Source organism: Xiphophorus hellerii, chromosome 1 (genome assembly GCF_003331165.1).
Source record: "Xiphophorus hellerii strain 12219 chromosome 1, Xiphophorus_hellerii-4.1, whole genome shotgun sequence".
NCBI lineage: Eukaryota > Metazoa > Chordata > Actinopteri > Cyprinodontiformes > Poeciliidae > Xiphophorus > Xiphophorus hellerii.
Window position 1 is genome coordinate 29298650 of NC_045672.1, and position 15672 is coordinate 29314321.

General features: G+C 39.1%; 1 protein-coding gene across 4 annotated transcripts; it reads right to left on the reverse strand.

Annotated features, from left to right (window-relative positions):
• Positions 1 to 1324: 1324 nt before the first annotated feature.
• Positions 1325 to 15383, reverse strand: itih6 (inter-alpha-trypsin inhibitor heavy chain family member 6). 4 transcript variants are annotated; one of them, XM_032558940.1, is made up of 17 exons: positions 14429 to 15383; positions 13923 to 13958; positions 11276 to 11430; positions 9403 to 9513; positions 9038 to 9285; positions 7960 to 8129; positions 7766 to 7882; positions 7479 to 7650; positions 5877 to 7394; positions 5447 to 5473; positions 4867 to 4884; positions 4731 to 4778; positions 4626 to 4649; positions 4451 to 4495; positions 4260 to 4373; positions 3746 to 4129; positions 1325 to 2652 (listed from the first exon to the last, which is right to left on the reverse strand). In XM_032558940.1, the coding sequence occupies exons 1-17, from the start codon at positions 14534 to 14536 to the stop codon at positions 2405 to 2407; spliced, it is 3543 nt and encodes a 1180-aa protein (XP_032414831.1). In that variant the 5' UTR covers positions 14537 to 15383; the 3' UTR covers positions 1325 to 2404. The 4 variants fall into 4 exon arrangements, with proteins under 4 accessions (XP_032414831.1, XP_032414812.1, XP_032414821.1 ...); XM_032558921.1 differs by having other exon boundaries at positions 4451 to 4546; XM_032558930.1 differs by having other exon boundaries at positions 4867 to 4887.
• Between the last annotated feature and the right edge of the window lie 289 nt (positions 15384 to 15672).

Here is a 15672-nt window from a genome sequence, read left to right on the forward strand (position 1 = left end):
TTGTTAAATTATTAAAGAGTTTATTTCTATATAATGGGTGCACATTTCACTGGCTGAAGTTATGAAGTTTACAGAGCAGTGGTAAAACTGTGGTCTTCAAGTTGAACTTAAAAACAAAGGGAATTCGTGGAAAACAAAGACCAGACGTTGGTTGGTGAGTCTTTTTCGGGGGAATGGCCTTCGAAGAAGTGAAAGAGGAATAGTTTGGAATGTGGCATGGAGGAAAGACAATGTTGGGAATGTTGTCGGGTTTCTTCGCAGGGTTTTAAAGATGAAGACTGAAATTTCAGCTCTAGGTGGAACCACCCCGTCTTATCTCGGTTGTTTGACCCCTTGTGTTTGACTTCGTTCCCTTTCTAGATGTGAGGTGGAAGGAGGACTTTGTAGCGTAGATGCAGTCACATGTGCGGCCCATTCTGAACGAACCGAGTTGCTTTTGTTTAGCCTTACCGTCCCGTCTGTCTGCGATGCATGGACTCCTTCAGAAAAATCAACTGCTTTGTTTTAACTCAGAACATTGTTGCAGGTTAGTCTTGTGCCAAAATTGGTCTTTTCTGTTATTGGCGACAATTAAAGTTCACATCAGCAGAGAGTGCAGAGTTGAAGGACAATTGTTTTGTTTCATACCAGTTTAAGGGTTTTATCATACAACTAAAACAGACACAGGAAACAGACAGATTGCTGCTGTCATTTGCTACAAAAGCGGCTTCATCTCAATTTACCACCCACCACCTAATCTCATGTCTGTGTTTTATCCTTACAGTCTATTTATTTAAATTCTTCTTGCTGACGTCAAATGCTGACTCATTTCAAAATTGTCTTGTTGCTCTAATTTGTTTGTTTATTTGCTGTGTCATATGTTATGTTTACCTTATTAAGTGATCATTCCATGATTTAATGTTACATCGATAGCGTTCCTCTGACATGTTTTGGTGGAAGGAAAACTCAACCTTAGCCTTGAATTCACACTGTGCACCGTTCGGCTTCATGTGTGAATCGTTACCTGAAGAAAACTGGAATATTGTTTACCTGTTGTTCCCTCTTTCTCTCCTCATCATCCTCTCCTTTTTTATTTACTGAGAACAGAAGCCTTGTGTGGTGTTGCTGTTTTTATTTTCATCCAGTATGGCCTTTGAAAACCACTATCAACAACATCCCTCGAAAATTGACAAAAGAAATAGTCCAGGCTGAGTAGTAGAAAACTTACTGTCCTTGTTTGATCACTAGTATGTGAACAATACCTAACGTCTTGTGTAACAAATAAAACCAATTAAACTATGAAATGAAATGATAGAAAAATAAAAAGCACATGGCAAACCTGGAAAAACTGCCTCAAATGTCTTTTTCATTTTCTGGGAATAATATAATTTCACATACATACACAGAGTGATGCTTTTTTAAAAATTACATATGATTTAGACAGAAAGTAATACTACGGCGTATTAGGACCATTGTAGATAAAAAAAGGAGTCTATTTCTGACAAAACCCCCCAAAATTTTAAGACTAAACTCAGAAACTTTTCCTAAAAAAACAAGGAAATTTCTATTGAAAAGTGGAAAAATTGCTAGAAAAAATATATATATATTTTGAGGGGTTAATCTCAGAAATTTTCTTGAAAAAAAAAAAACGATCAGAATTTCAAAAATCTAAAGATTTTCGACTTGGAAATTTTTAGAGTTGCAAAAGTGGAAATTTCAGAGGTTTTTTTTCTAGCGTATTTTTGACTTTTTTTTTTTAATTTCTGAGATTTTTCTCAAAATTTCTGGACTTCTAGCAAATTTCCAACTTTACAAACTCAGAAATTTTATTTTGTTTTCTAGAAAATTTCTGAGACTTTTTTAGCAAATTTTTGACTTAAAATTCGTTTTTTGTTTCACAAAAATATCTCTTGATTAATCTAAAAAATGTGAGTTTTTTCCTAGCAAATTTTCAACTTTTCAAACTCTATCAGCTAGAAAATTTTTTAGCAGAAATGTACTTAATTTTTTTCTATCTCCAATAAACCTATTGTGCCATTGTAAAAAAAACGACATATAAGATCATTCCAATAAATAACTTTCAAAGCGGCAGCATAAATAGATGATCTGTTGTTGCCATGCGACTAGAAGCACATCGAGTCTCTGTGACAGACACAAAATGAATCCAGGGAGAGATAAAGAGCCTCTGTTCAGTTCTGTATTTGAGTAACTGTAGATTTTAACTATTATTTTCCTAACTTCTTCTTTCTGCCTCCAAGCTGCACCACCCAGTTCTTCCTGTTTCACAACCGCCTCTGTGTCTGTCGTTCTTATCCAGCAGACTCTCAGTCAGCTTCGTCCTTTGTGTGGGTCCTGGTACCTGAGCCGTGCTGTGGGCAAGCAACAGGTGGAGCTGAGTTGGATATGTAGCCCAACTCAGCTTGGGTTACATATTGTTCACCACGTAACTCTCGTAGGAGTGACTCAGCAGTCTCTCGATCTCCGCCTTGGGAACCACCCAGCATTTGCCCAGGTGGCGCTTTTGCACCGAGTCTTTCACCGTCTTGTCCTGTAAAGTCACGTCCATCTGCTGCGCTGCCCACCTCAACATTCCCCTCGCTTGAACCCTGTCTTTGTTTTTGGGGTGATGATCGGTCGTCACAGTTACAGTCATGTCAGAGTGCTGAAACTGGCCTGCAGGCAGATAAAGAGGAGCAATAGTTAACTATAACTACATTTCCTCACCATAAAATTATAATCCAGGGTTTTAAGTAACAGTGAATTTAACAGAGGGTTTCTGCATAGTCTTAAAAAGCCATAACTTTAATAAATGTTATTTTTAGACCTATTAAAATCTTACAAATGCTCAGAATTTCAATGCTTTTGTCCTTAAAAAATGTGCCAGTGGCGTATATGTTCTGGGATTTGTAGTTCTAGCAAACTGGTTGACAAAAGACAAGACAAATAAAAAAGTCCTTGTTAATTTACTCTCTATCAGCTTCTTCATCATGTTAAGTAAGTTTTTATTTTTCATAACTCACACAGGTTTTTGCAGTGGAGTATTAGGGCCAGGCAAAGAAAAATAAAATAAATAAGTACAATTATCAGAATAAAGTCAGAACATTATGACTTTAGCCTGGTAATACTACAATTTTATTCTCGTAATATTATGATGTTATTCTGATATTATTACAACTTTATTCTCATTATTCCGACTTTATTTTGGCAATGCTACAACTTTATTCTTGTATTACTACTGCAACTTTATGCAGGCAATCTGCATAAAGTTTGAATAGAATCTAAATATTATGACTTTATTCTCATGTTATTACGACTTTATTCTTGTAATATTGTGACTTTATTCTCATGTTATTACGACTTTATTCTTGTAATATTGTGACTTTATTCTCATGTTATTATGACTTTATTTAGGTAGTGATAGGACTTTATTCTCATATTTGTCTGTTTTTTAATTAACCTGGCCCAAATTTCATTCATAAGACATTTTTCTCTTGTTATAAGTGAAATATTCTGCCAGTGGAACAGGTTCTGACCAAAAATACTTGGTAAGATTTTGTGTTTTTGTAGTGAAAATTAATTGGTTCATGATTTGTTAAAAATATGTTTTTTTAAGTTAAAACATAATCCTGGATGTGTTCCTAACCAGCTATTCTTCACCAAGAAGCAATAAGGTTACTAAAACCAAAGACTCTGCAACTCAACACACTTGATACAAGGTAAGATTTTAAGATCTCCTACTTTAAGACAAAAACATCCGGCAGCTTACCCAGAAGGCCTTGGGTCGACCTTGACAGCCCTCTTCCATCTGTGATGTAAAACCCCAGGTGAGCCATCTGCAGGTAGTTGGGGTGTTTGTAGTGATGGAACAGCACCAGGAAGCGCACACCTTTCGCCAGCTCGATCCAGCAGCTCTGATGGTTGTCCACGGTCACAGTCACGCCCTGCCTGGTCACAGATCCCTGCTGATTGGTGGGGAGGATCTCCCGTCCTTCTCCATCCACTACCACCCCATCCAGCGTCAAGGTGATCATGATGTCAGCCGAACTGCCAGCCGGTAATGAGATGGTGAGCCGGTCGAAGTACGTTCGGGAACGGCCTTCTGCTCCAGGCTTTGGGGGAGCCCCCATCAGGTGACCGTCCACAATGATACCTGGAAGAGCAACATGCACACTCTGTTAAAATATGCTTACGTGGTTTAATGAAAAATCTGCAGAATCTACAAATTTTACTCGATTAATCGTTAGAATAATCAAATGTTAGCAATTAAATCGAATGCTTACCTCGCTCTGGATCCTCCAGAAGTCTGAGAACGTCATTGGCTCTGCCGTCCACAGTGAAACACAGATCCTGGTGCAACTTTGGAAGTTGGACCACAAAATGAGGATCTCCATCCACTACAACAGAGAATCCAGCAGCTAAATAAAGCCAGACATCACAACTTTGTGATTTAAAATAATAAATGAATCCTGACCTGATGAGGAGAAGAGCCTCACAGAGTTGAGTCTGGATTGAGGTTCTAAAAGGACAAGACATTCAGCTAAAGGACAGTCCTCCTCACTCCCAAGCACTGAAACCAATGACAGGACTAGACATGTATTGCAGAGAACAACACTACTACGAATTACACTCCCCTTCGAAATACTCACCAAATGAATCACTGTTGTCATCCCCTGAGAAAACACAGGAACGATTTTAACGTAAAACATCAGATGTTTGTTTTGTTTTACCGAATCAAAGAAAAACTGACTTACAGGTGTCGTAGCTGATATCGTAGTCATAATTATATGTTGCATCATAATCTGGCAAATAGAAGGAGTCATTAAAAATTTTTAAAAAAATCACTTTTAAACAAGAGATTTTGTTTTAATGAAGAGTTGTTACCCGTACCTGTAACAAGATTCAGATCTATTCAAAAGGAAAAAAGCAAAAATTTGTTAAATTCTCAATCCCAAGCAGGTTTTCCAAATTAGAAATAGGTTTATAAAACCTGAGTGAAGTTGGCTTCCCCTCCTCCTTCAAATTAAACATATTGATTTGCGTTATGTTTGTGCCGCTCTCATTTTAAAGATATTAATAAATGTTTCCAGAGATCATCAAAGATCAACGAGCCCAGCTATATTTACAAAATAAAAAAATACGGTGTCAATCAACTGTGCTACATTTATACAGCAAATTTTTATTTCAATTTTTAGATTTTAATATAAACATTATACAGCTACAGTTTTGGAAGCACAGTTGATAGATGCCAATTTTTTAAATTTTGTGAATGTGGGGCAGATGGCTGACCTTTGATAACCCCCTGAAACATTTATTAATACCTTTAAAATAATAGCAGCACAAACAAAATGCAGCATAAATGTTTTACACCAATTTTGTCTGACTAGAAGAAAGCAGGAGGAGCCAACTTCCCTCAGGTGATGAACAACAAAATAAAAATGAAATAGATTAGGAGGCAAATGAAATGTACCTTCACTTTGAATGGAGGCAGAGACATCTAGGGAAGAAAGACAGAGGATTTATTTTGAATTAAAATATGAAAACCAGCACTCACTCCATCCATTCATTCATTCATAATGATTCTTTGATTTGATTGAATTTCATTTTTGTCGGGATGCCAGAAAAACGGCAGACAGTAGCAGAGTTTCCATTACCAATGTTCGCAAAACTGTCAGTAGTCCGCTAATGTCGAAAAAACACAATTTCCCCAATTGCGGTGTTTTCATTAAATAAGAAGCACAATTAAAATCATACGTGCGAATATGTTTGCGCCAGTGGCATCATCTGGTTTTTGATCAGCGTTTCTGAGTTGTCTTTTTTTTTATTGCCGTGTTTCCGTTATTATCAAAATGTTAAGTCGTTGACATGGTCAATGGAAACGCAGCTACTGTGTTACTTACCCAGAAGTCCGGCTGCTTCCCACAGACCTGGTCCATCTGTAACACCGGGCATGGGAGCAAAGGTTCCCAACACCAGGGTGGCAATGCTCAGATTGGTATCAACATCCAGATTTGAGTTGTTGTGTCCAACATCTGGCGGTGAGGCTGGGGTGGGCGAGCGCAGTGTTGCTACAGGAGTAGTTTCGGACTGATGAAGATCTGGGGCAGATTTGGTGCGGTTCTCCACCTCTGAAACTGGCCCTGATGTTTTCCCAGGACTGGTTCTCCTTGTTCCAGGTGCAGGGTCGGTTCTGGATGAAGTGAGGTGTGGTGAAGGGCTGGTATCCAATGTTTGCTTAGCCGTTGACGTTGGGATAGTGGTCGTTTTGCCGGGAGCAGGAGGCTGTGCGGTTTTTAGAGCATTTAGAAGAGAAGTGGATAACTTTGGAGAACGAATGGGTGTTTTTGGATCATCTTGGGAGGCAGCAAGTTTTTTTCCAGAGATTGTTGCTGGGGCAGTTTTGATGGGACTGGAACTTGGGTTTATGGCTGTTTTTTTGGCTGGTGGAGCCTTTGTTTTAGCCAGAGACACTGGCAAAGGCTTAGTTTTCTGTTTATTTGCAGGCTGTTGAGGTGGGTGTAACCTAAGGCTGGGCTTTCTGGGAACTCTAGCGGTTAACATGTCGGTGGGGCGTGCTGTTGTTGTTGCTGTGGTGGTGGTAGTGCCAGTAGTTGTGGGTTGCACAGTGGTCAATGCTGCTTCATCTGCATCTGGCTTTACAACAACCAAAGACGTGACTGGGGTCACAAAGTTATATTTGAGGGAGAGGTTGGTGGCTTTGTCTGCCAGTAACCTTTGAGTTGCAGGGTCAGTTGCATTGAGTTTGGCCAGTAGTAGCTCTTTGATGGTGAAATATGCCCAGAGACGACGCACAAAGTTGGACACTCCTTCCAACTCTCCTGAACAATTTAGAAAACCTGTGCTCCCATTTTCTTTTGCACTGGAAATAAGCACATTATCTTCCAGGCTTATGTTATGCTTTGAATCAGTTGCTGAGACTGACACCTTTAAGTCTTTGACTCCAGGTTTTACCCTTCCTGCCACAACTAACTCCGAGCCTTGGAAGTAGTTTGGGAACAGGGTATGGGTGACGTCAAACGCCTGATCGTCCATGTAGGAAAGCTGGATGTCTGACAGCAAAGGGTTGGCCACTTCATCATAGAAACCCTTCAGCTGCAAAGCTGCGTCTGCTTCCTCATACACCATCCTGGCCACACCTTGGTTCTCCAAAGCCAGGCGTCTAAGGAGAAGGAAGTCTGCGTCATCGCCAAAGGCAATGCCAAACAGAGTAACTGAGCCCAATGCCTTCTTGGCGTTATTAAGGATGGTGTCACCAGATGTCACTCCAGTGGTTGCTTCACCATCTGTCAGAAAGATAACCAGAGGAACCCGTTGGGATGCAAGGCGGCTGGAGGATCCAAAGGGTGAAGGGTTAACAAGCTGGGCAGCAGATAGAAGAGCTGCGTTGATATTTGTCCCTGATACGACAGTAAAGTCAACATAATCAGTTTTATTCGTACAAACAACATACATTTGATGCAAAGGATCAAATTTCAACTCACATCCCTCCGCATTAATTCTCCTCACAAACTCTTTGGCATCTCTCACATTCTGCCGAGTTGCTCGCACTGTTCGACCTTTCTTCCAAGTGTGAACCTTATCTGAGAAGGTGATGATGTTAAAGTGGTCTCCTTCTCTAAGGTCTCCAAGGATGGTATTCATCGCCTGCTTGGTCTACTGACAGAAATCAATGGTGTTATTGACCCACTTTTGTCTTAAACAGAAAAAACAGCAAGTGAAGCTATTTTAGAGAAAGTATTTCATCTTCCAGATGATTTCTCCTCTTTACCTGCTTTATCTTGGTGCCTATCATAGACCCACTGATATCTATGACAAATATAATATCCTTGGGGACCACTGGAAGCCCTCTTGGTGCAAAGTAATGCACAAAGTAGCCATCATACACCTAACGGGCGTGAGAAGTCAAAGATTTAGTGAGATTCAAGTGACTTTGACAAACCAGAAGTAAATGATGCAGCTGACCTGAACATCACCCAAGAGGTCTTTAAGCTCCACATCATACTGAATGATGAAATCTGCATTTAACCCTTTGGAGGATACGCTGGTTTGCTGCAGTACAGTTGGGCTGTAGTAAATTCTAGCACAATTATCGCTCTGCTCAACCTGAGTGGAGGCAGGAGGGCTGGAGTCACCTGAAGGAAGGCAGTGCTTCATCAGGCATACTGATAGATCACCATTAAATGCACAAACAGAAGCAGAAAGTGACAAAGAAATGGGACGAAAATCTTTATCTTGGTCTAATTTTATCTATTTTGCAGAAAGAGAGCTTGAATTTTTACCCTCTATAACCGAAAGCTTATTTTTGCAGAAAAAACTTGGAAAGTAGAGATTCGAGCGCTGATGACTGGCAATCTGAGCTCCTAAAGATTTAAACTGTTTGCTCTCCGCAGACAAACTTGGAAAGATTTATTTTCAAACGATTATTGAGTTGTGAGTTCAGGTTGCTAATTCTGACTTTTCCCTCTTTTTTCCCCTTCTTCAGTCTGTTCAGTTATCTACTGTGAAATTAATCCAACAGCTTATGAAACCTTGACTTTAAGTCTATCTTATATACAGTGTCTGGTTTTACTGACTATTTTTCTTACTAATATTTCACTTAAAATGCAGTTGTAGAAAGTAATCTATGTTCAACTGATTTAGTTGCTGAGGTCTATGCTGAAGTGCATCTCATATAGATTTTAAGTGTTGTATTTCAAGGAATAATAAAACAAGACAGTCTTTTCTAGGTGCTAAATTTGTTTAATTTCAACCTGAAGTGTACAAAAAACAATGGATTTTTATTATTTGTTAAAGAAAAAGTAAATGTTTTGATTCAGATACACTCAACTGGACTGCTGATTGTCAATTAATTAATTGCATTATAATATATTTATTATTACTTGGGATGTATATAAAAAGTTTCCTATCTTTTTATGACGTCTGAATTTCCAGAATTTTGGACTTTATTCTCAAACACAGTGGACACTTGGCAACGTACCAGTGATATCAAACTAGTATTCAGAGATTTTTCTGTTTTAAATTATACTTCCTTGCGTCTTACCCTGGGCAGAGTTTGACAGCAGTCGACTCGTCTTCAGAGGAAGAGCTTTGATGAAACTGATTCCCGTTCTTTCATGTATGCTGACGTCCAACGTGAGGTTCTGCACCGGCTGCCCGGTCCTCAGACCCAAACTGAGCTCGTAGCGGCCGAGTCGACGAGGTAACAATTCCTCGTAGATCAGGACGAAAGACATCCGAGTTCCCGATGGTACGCTCACTGCTACACGAAACTTCTCGATTTCCCTTTCTCTGCAATGACAAAACGAATAAGGCAAGTAAAAAGTTCAGGCCGTTTTTAAGACGTTCTACAAAACCAAAGATGTAAGGAAAATTTCTTTGCTCACAAGAGGTTTTAAAAAAACTAACTTGGTGGCAACAAGTCCGGCTGTTTTTCCTTGCTTTTTAGCGGCGTCGTAAATTTTCCTGGCTGCCGCTCTTTCCTTCACTTGGGCAACATACACCTTACCATTGGAGGCTCTGGTGGGATAGAGGGAAGAGGAGAAAGAAGCAGTTCTTTGTGTGACATAACAGTAGCCAGATTATGTTACCTTTAGTGGACTGAAGTGAGTTTTGAGAGAGATTTACTTTATTTTGACTCTTGTTTTGTAAAGCAAACGTTCATCCCTTATGAGGGTTGGGGTTGAGGGTTTTAAATGGAAAAAAACAACCTTGAGGAACTTTGATCTTCTCAGGTTGATCTATAAATACTCTCAGTTCTAAAAGACTGAAGATCTATGATGTCATGAGACAGGGTGTCACTTTAAGGTCATGTCTTTTAAGTAAATATTTCTAATGAGCAAAAAAGTGCAACTAAAATAAACTGGGTCGTATTTGACACAGAGCAGAAATCACATAAGCGGAGAGTGGAAAGTGTGTGTGCCGGGTGTATTTATGCATGTGGCTGGCATAGTGGCTGAGGAAATGACTGAACATCACACAGAACACAGACTTCTTAGTTTCACACACGCAAAAATGCCAAAGAACCAACGTAATACGTCTGCCACACTTATTTCCCTCAAGGTATCTGGAGATAGGGCTGTTTTGGTTTTGCGTGTGTAAAAATATGAGAAAAAAGCTCACACATACTTAAAAATATTGACTCCACATCCAAAGTCTACATCCACCTATGCATGTAGTATACAGTAGATGTAGGCTTGTGTAGAGTAGGTGTATGAAAACTGGCAGGCTGCCTCAGTAAACGATGTGGGGAGAAAAAAGGGGCGACTGGGCCAACCTCTGTCATTTTCTCTGTTAACTTTCTGACTTCCATTTACAAAGCCTGGTATTCATTCAGCTTCTGGTTTCCCCTCCTCCTGACCTGCTTCCGCTCCCAAATCCAGCAAAGCCCACTTGTTTGTTTTATTTATAGGTAGCATTTTTAAATAGAATAGATGCCAGGCTTTTTAGTAATGGAATTAAAGTTCTTTACGTCATTTATCCAAACGTTTATCTTTGGATTGTGGCTGTCATCAAGAACATTACTGATATCTGTCTCAATTTAGTCCCAGTGGCTATGAAGACTTGAAATATGTGAATTTTAGCTCCATTTGTGAAACCAAAGGCTCTTTGTGATATAAATATATGTTATCTATCCCCAGAAAAAGAACTAAACATGGAGAAACAGCCACAAATCTGGAACACACTTCCAGAAAACTGCAAAACAGCTGAAACACTGAGTTCCTTTAAATCAAGACTAAAACCCCACCTGTTTAGAGCAAAATACATGAAAAATGTACCAACATTTTGATGTGTCTTATTGATTTTTGAAGCTGTGACTCTAGATCGTTCCTCTTTAGGTCTAATAGCTGAATAGAGCTGCGGCATATTGACTTGTTCTAAGCATCTTCTCAGCTCGTGAACTGGTTCACAGTCACATGTTGACATCTTAATGTATAGCTGTGTATCATATGCATAGCTGCGGTAACTAATCTGATAACTTCTTCTTCTATTCAAATCTTAAGTTGGGTTTTCATTAACTATAAGAAGAAAATCTTCAAAATTAATACAAAAAGTTGAAGACATCAATTAGTGCATAATTAACCTCTATGATGTGTTTCTCATAGTGAGTTACCAAAATAAACTGTCTAATAATATTCTAATGTATTTTTAAATATTACAGTGTTTCTAAATATTTGTATATTTTCTGTTTTTCTTACATGTTTGTGGAAGCGTTTGTGAATAATACTTGCAGTAGGAGCCCAAACATGCAGATAAAATGAATTTCTTTTGGTTTTCTTACATGGTAAAGTTGGAGATGAAAGCTGACGAGGGCAGGTCCACCTCAAACGCTGCCTCTTTAGTGTTGGGCAGCTGGTTCCACACCGAACTCTGGATCGTTGTGACAGCGTAACGAGACACCACCGAACACCTGACATGGTAGTCTGTGACCTTCAGCTGGTGGCACAAAAAACACACATGGCAACAGAAAAACTAAAAGTACAGTAGGAGATTTATTTATTTTTTTACGGTTAGTTATTTGAATGTAAAACAATATTCTGAGCCAATGTCTTTGAAAAACAAGGATGCATTTAGTGTCTTGTAATTGGAAAGTGAAATGAAAACTTGCTTTTTAACAAATAAAATTTTAAAAGTGTTGTATTCCTCTTGACTCTTGCACCCCTAAATAAATCTGAGAACTACCAACTTTCTTTGAAGAATTAGATTATAAAATATTACCCCAGGTTTTAAAAGTCCTACATCATACTGGCTAATCCATAATGTGAAAAAGGAAAGAATATAGCAGAACTTGACCCTGGTATGCTCAGATATTGAGAAATGATTCCTTCCTGCAGTCGTGGTCTTTGTTGAAGTTTTAAATTTTACCTAATTGCTAACTTTTGTCCATGACATATGTAATTAATGTGACAGTTTGACACTATGAAGCTTACCTATGGTGTAAATTTTATGCCAAAACTCAATGTAAACAAACATCTATCATGGCTGTTAATGTTAATTCAGTATTTGGAAGTGTGGCCAACATGGACTGAAAGGTTTTATTGACTTCCATTGCTGCCATTTCCAAAACTACAGGCAGACTATAATTCCAAAACAGCGCAGAAAATTGACGTCATTCTTCACAACTTCTTCTTTTGTCCGATGATAGGCTCGATTGAAATTCTAATGGAGGAATCCAAGTCAATGGGCGAAAGCCCAAATGGAGAACTGAAGGGAGCTGAGAATTGAGTGGAACTGAATAGGAAGGCTAAGACCAGGCTAGCACAACTGCAAACCCAACAAGCCCTGGTAACTGAACTGAACTAAAACCAGATCTAAAGCTTCAGAGAACTGATTTGGCCATTATGTGAAAATTGATACCTACCAAGTCAGACAAGGTCATCCACCTTCATAGAGCTCCAGACGTCACGTGACCAAGTTTGTTTACGTCGCCATATTGGCAGGAGGCAGCAGAGAAATCGTTGAAAAGAATGGATGGCAGCACTCAACTTTCGGAAAGCGATACACATCAATACCCCACTAAACTTCACAGAATACATATCAGTGATCCATTTTCTGTGCTTTTTAAAACCATTGTTCAGGTACCACTATCTAATCAAATTTCCCTGGAAATTCCCCGAAGGTTGCAGACTGGATTGTTTTGTTGTTACAAGGTTGAGTAGCCATGTCAGTTAAACGCCTTGGTTTTGTACAATGCCTTGGAGAAAAAAAATGTCTCCACAAATCTGATCTTTGTGGTGCCAAGAAGAAGCCCATAGAAAGTCATGTGGATAGAGCCAGAAACCCAGTTAGAGACTACAAATGGTGACGAGGTTCACATTCCATCAGTTCCAGTCACCAGAACTGAAATGCAATGGTTAGATTAAAGTCCAGGCCTAAATCCAATCTGCAGAAAGACTCAAACAGTGATGTTCAAACACTCTCCAACAAATCTGACTAGGTGCAAGTATTATTTTTTGCAAAGATGATTGGGCAAAATGTTGATGATTAGATTGAGGAATGCTGCATCTGTCATGTGTCTCTGCCAAAAGGAACTCAGTAGAACCTAACTGCATGTCAAGGACCCCACAATCTGACATTTGATTTAGGTGTACTGGACCATAATAAGGTCTACAATCCCAGTAAGATACATAGAAATTTGCGGTTGTAACCAAATCTGAAAAAGTCTGAGGAGTATTAGTAATCCTGCAAGTGAAATGTTAAGTTTGGCACCTCGCATTACCAGTAGTTGGTGAGGTTTGACATGGAGTTGCATTTTTAGTTTCTTATGCAGTATAAAGTAATTATGTGGCTTGTGGGTTTACTCTTTAAAACAAAATGTGTGATGGTGCCCTCATTTTCCCACTGAGCAGTTAACTTGGTGTTTTAGCAAAACAACTTAGATTTTCCCAATTTTGCAATCTTGTACTAAAATTATACTTTTTTCCATGCTTTTCTTCTTCTATGCAAGTGTTTTGAAACTCCATAAAGCAGATTTTAGACAAAAGTATGAACTCTGTTCAGGTAGAGGTTTTTGTGGAGCTATTTTAGTATGTGAGTAAGCAGAAAGGAAGCAGTGTTGTTATCTTAAATTAACTGTGCCAGTCTGAGACGTATCACTTCGGTGCCCTTCCCTTGTTTACTTATGGGACGTTGGCGCCTGATCTGGTCAGTGCGGGCCACATGAGTCCATTACGAGGCGACATGAAGGAGGAGGACAGCCACTCCAGGCCTCCAGTTCACTGGTATTTAAGAACGCTGTGGTTTGTGCTACACAGAAAGGATTACTGTATATTCCTAGGAATTTTCTTAGTTAGCCCTGAAGCAAACTGAAGGTAAAAGCCACAGCGGCATGACTCAAGGTACCCAGAAACGTCTCTTTATGTCTTTAAAGCTTGGACCTCTAGGTTAATTTGGTGTTATGTGTGGCAGTAAACTCAGTTAAAACTTACCACTGGTTTTGCTGGTTTGCTTTGACGTTTTGTTCTCTGGAAAAGAACAAACAAAAACATCATCAGGTATCTAGTGTTATACATTTTTGGGGAATCAGTGCTTTACAGAAATGATGAACTGCACAATAAATTAGGTCAAAACTGGGTTAATTCCGCCACCAATCTGAGCAAATGAGGGTTGGGTCAAGACCTTATGTCAAAACAAGTTGAATTAGCCATTCATGAATGAATGAAAGAAGGGAAAGTGGAATTGGAAATAAATGCTCTCACTGTACACAGGATTGCACGCTCTGCCTCCTGTTAATTCTGCACACAAGTCCGTGCTGTGTCGGTCCATTACCAAATATCCTGCGCATTGGTGGGACTTTAAACATAAACAACCTGCAGGGTGGAAACCCTTCACAGGGAAAATATTATGCAACCCATACGAGATGTAAATTACTCCTTTATTTACTAAGTCTGGGCGTGTTCCAGAAAGTTGCATAAAATATTTAATACATCCTTACCTGGAATTGTAAATTCCTCCTAAGGTGCGTCTTAAAATCCCCCGATAATCCTTCTTGTACGCAGTAATAAACGCAAAGAAGAAAACACAGAATCTTCAAAACCCTCATGCTTGCAACGATTCAACCTTTAAATTAAAATGGAAGAAAAACGTCCGGTGATCTCACGTTGGGCGCATTTTACACAAGCTACAAGCAGGAGTAATTTTAGCTCCGCTCCATGTGAGAGCGCCCTAAAAATGAGATCTGGTGAAGAGTTACACCTGCGATAGGTGAGAGCAAAAGAAAAGCGGAAAAGTTCAGACTTCAGAGGGAGGTTTGCGCCAGTCCTGATGCGCGGTTTGCGCGCAGCTCGGGTTCACGCATTCTGCCATCGAGGTCGCAGAGAAATGAGGGGTGACTGACACCGGGCTCCAAGGTTTGGATGAAAACGCCTCCATCTCCTCCCCTTCCACTGCTGGTTTTTAAAAAAAACCCTAAATAAATAAATCCGTTCAGCAGCGGTTGAGATCCATTGAAGTTTGCGAATGTATTTTTTCACCTCACATTTAGTCAGATAAATAAATATCTGGCTCTGATAGATTCTGTCCAGTAGGTTCCCAAAACGCACCAACTCAAACCTCCTACTGACCCAACATGGATTAACTGCTATAGAGAATGGATGAATTAGAAAATACAAAAAGTTTTGTCTCCATTTGTATTCAGCGGAAAAACCTCATGAGAACGTTATCATTGTCACGTTATTAAAAAACCTAACACCCTGAATTTGGACAACTTCGTGAATTACCGTAATGTCACATTGATTTTTCAATGTTTGAAAGGTCAAATTCCAACAGGTGCTTCTTAATATCACGACGTACTAAGGCCACTGTTGGTGGGAAAAAAGGAGTACATTTCACCCAAAAAACTTGGATTCATTTTTTAAATGATCTGGATAAAACATTTCTGAATTTGAAAAGTTGACACTCTGCAAGAAAAACCAAAAAACATTGAAATTTCTGATTTTCAAACCTCCTTTTATAGATATTAATTTAATTTTTCTGTGAGATTAATTTAAAAAAATCCTGAGTTTTTTGTTACAAATTTAAAATTTTTGGAGCTTAGACATTTCCTGCATTTTCTGGAAAATTCTTATCAATTTAACACTTCAAAGATTTTTCTCGAAGATTTTCGACTTATAGAGCTTAAAAAATTCCATCGTTTTTTCTAGAAGATTTCTGATTTTAATCTCAATATGTCTGGCAATG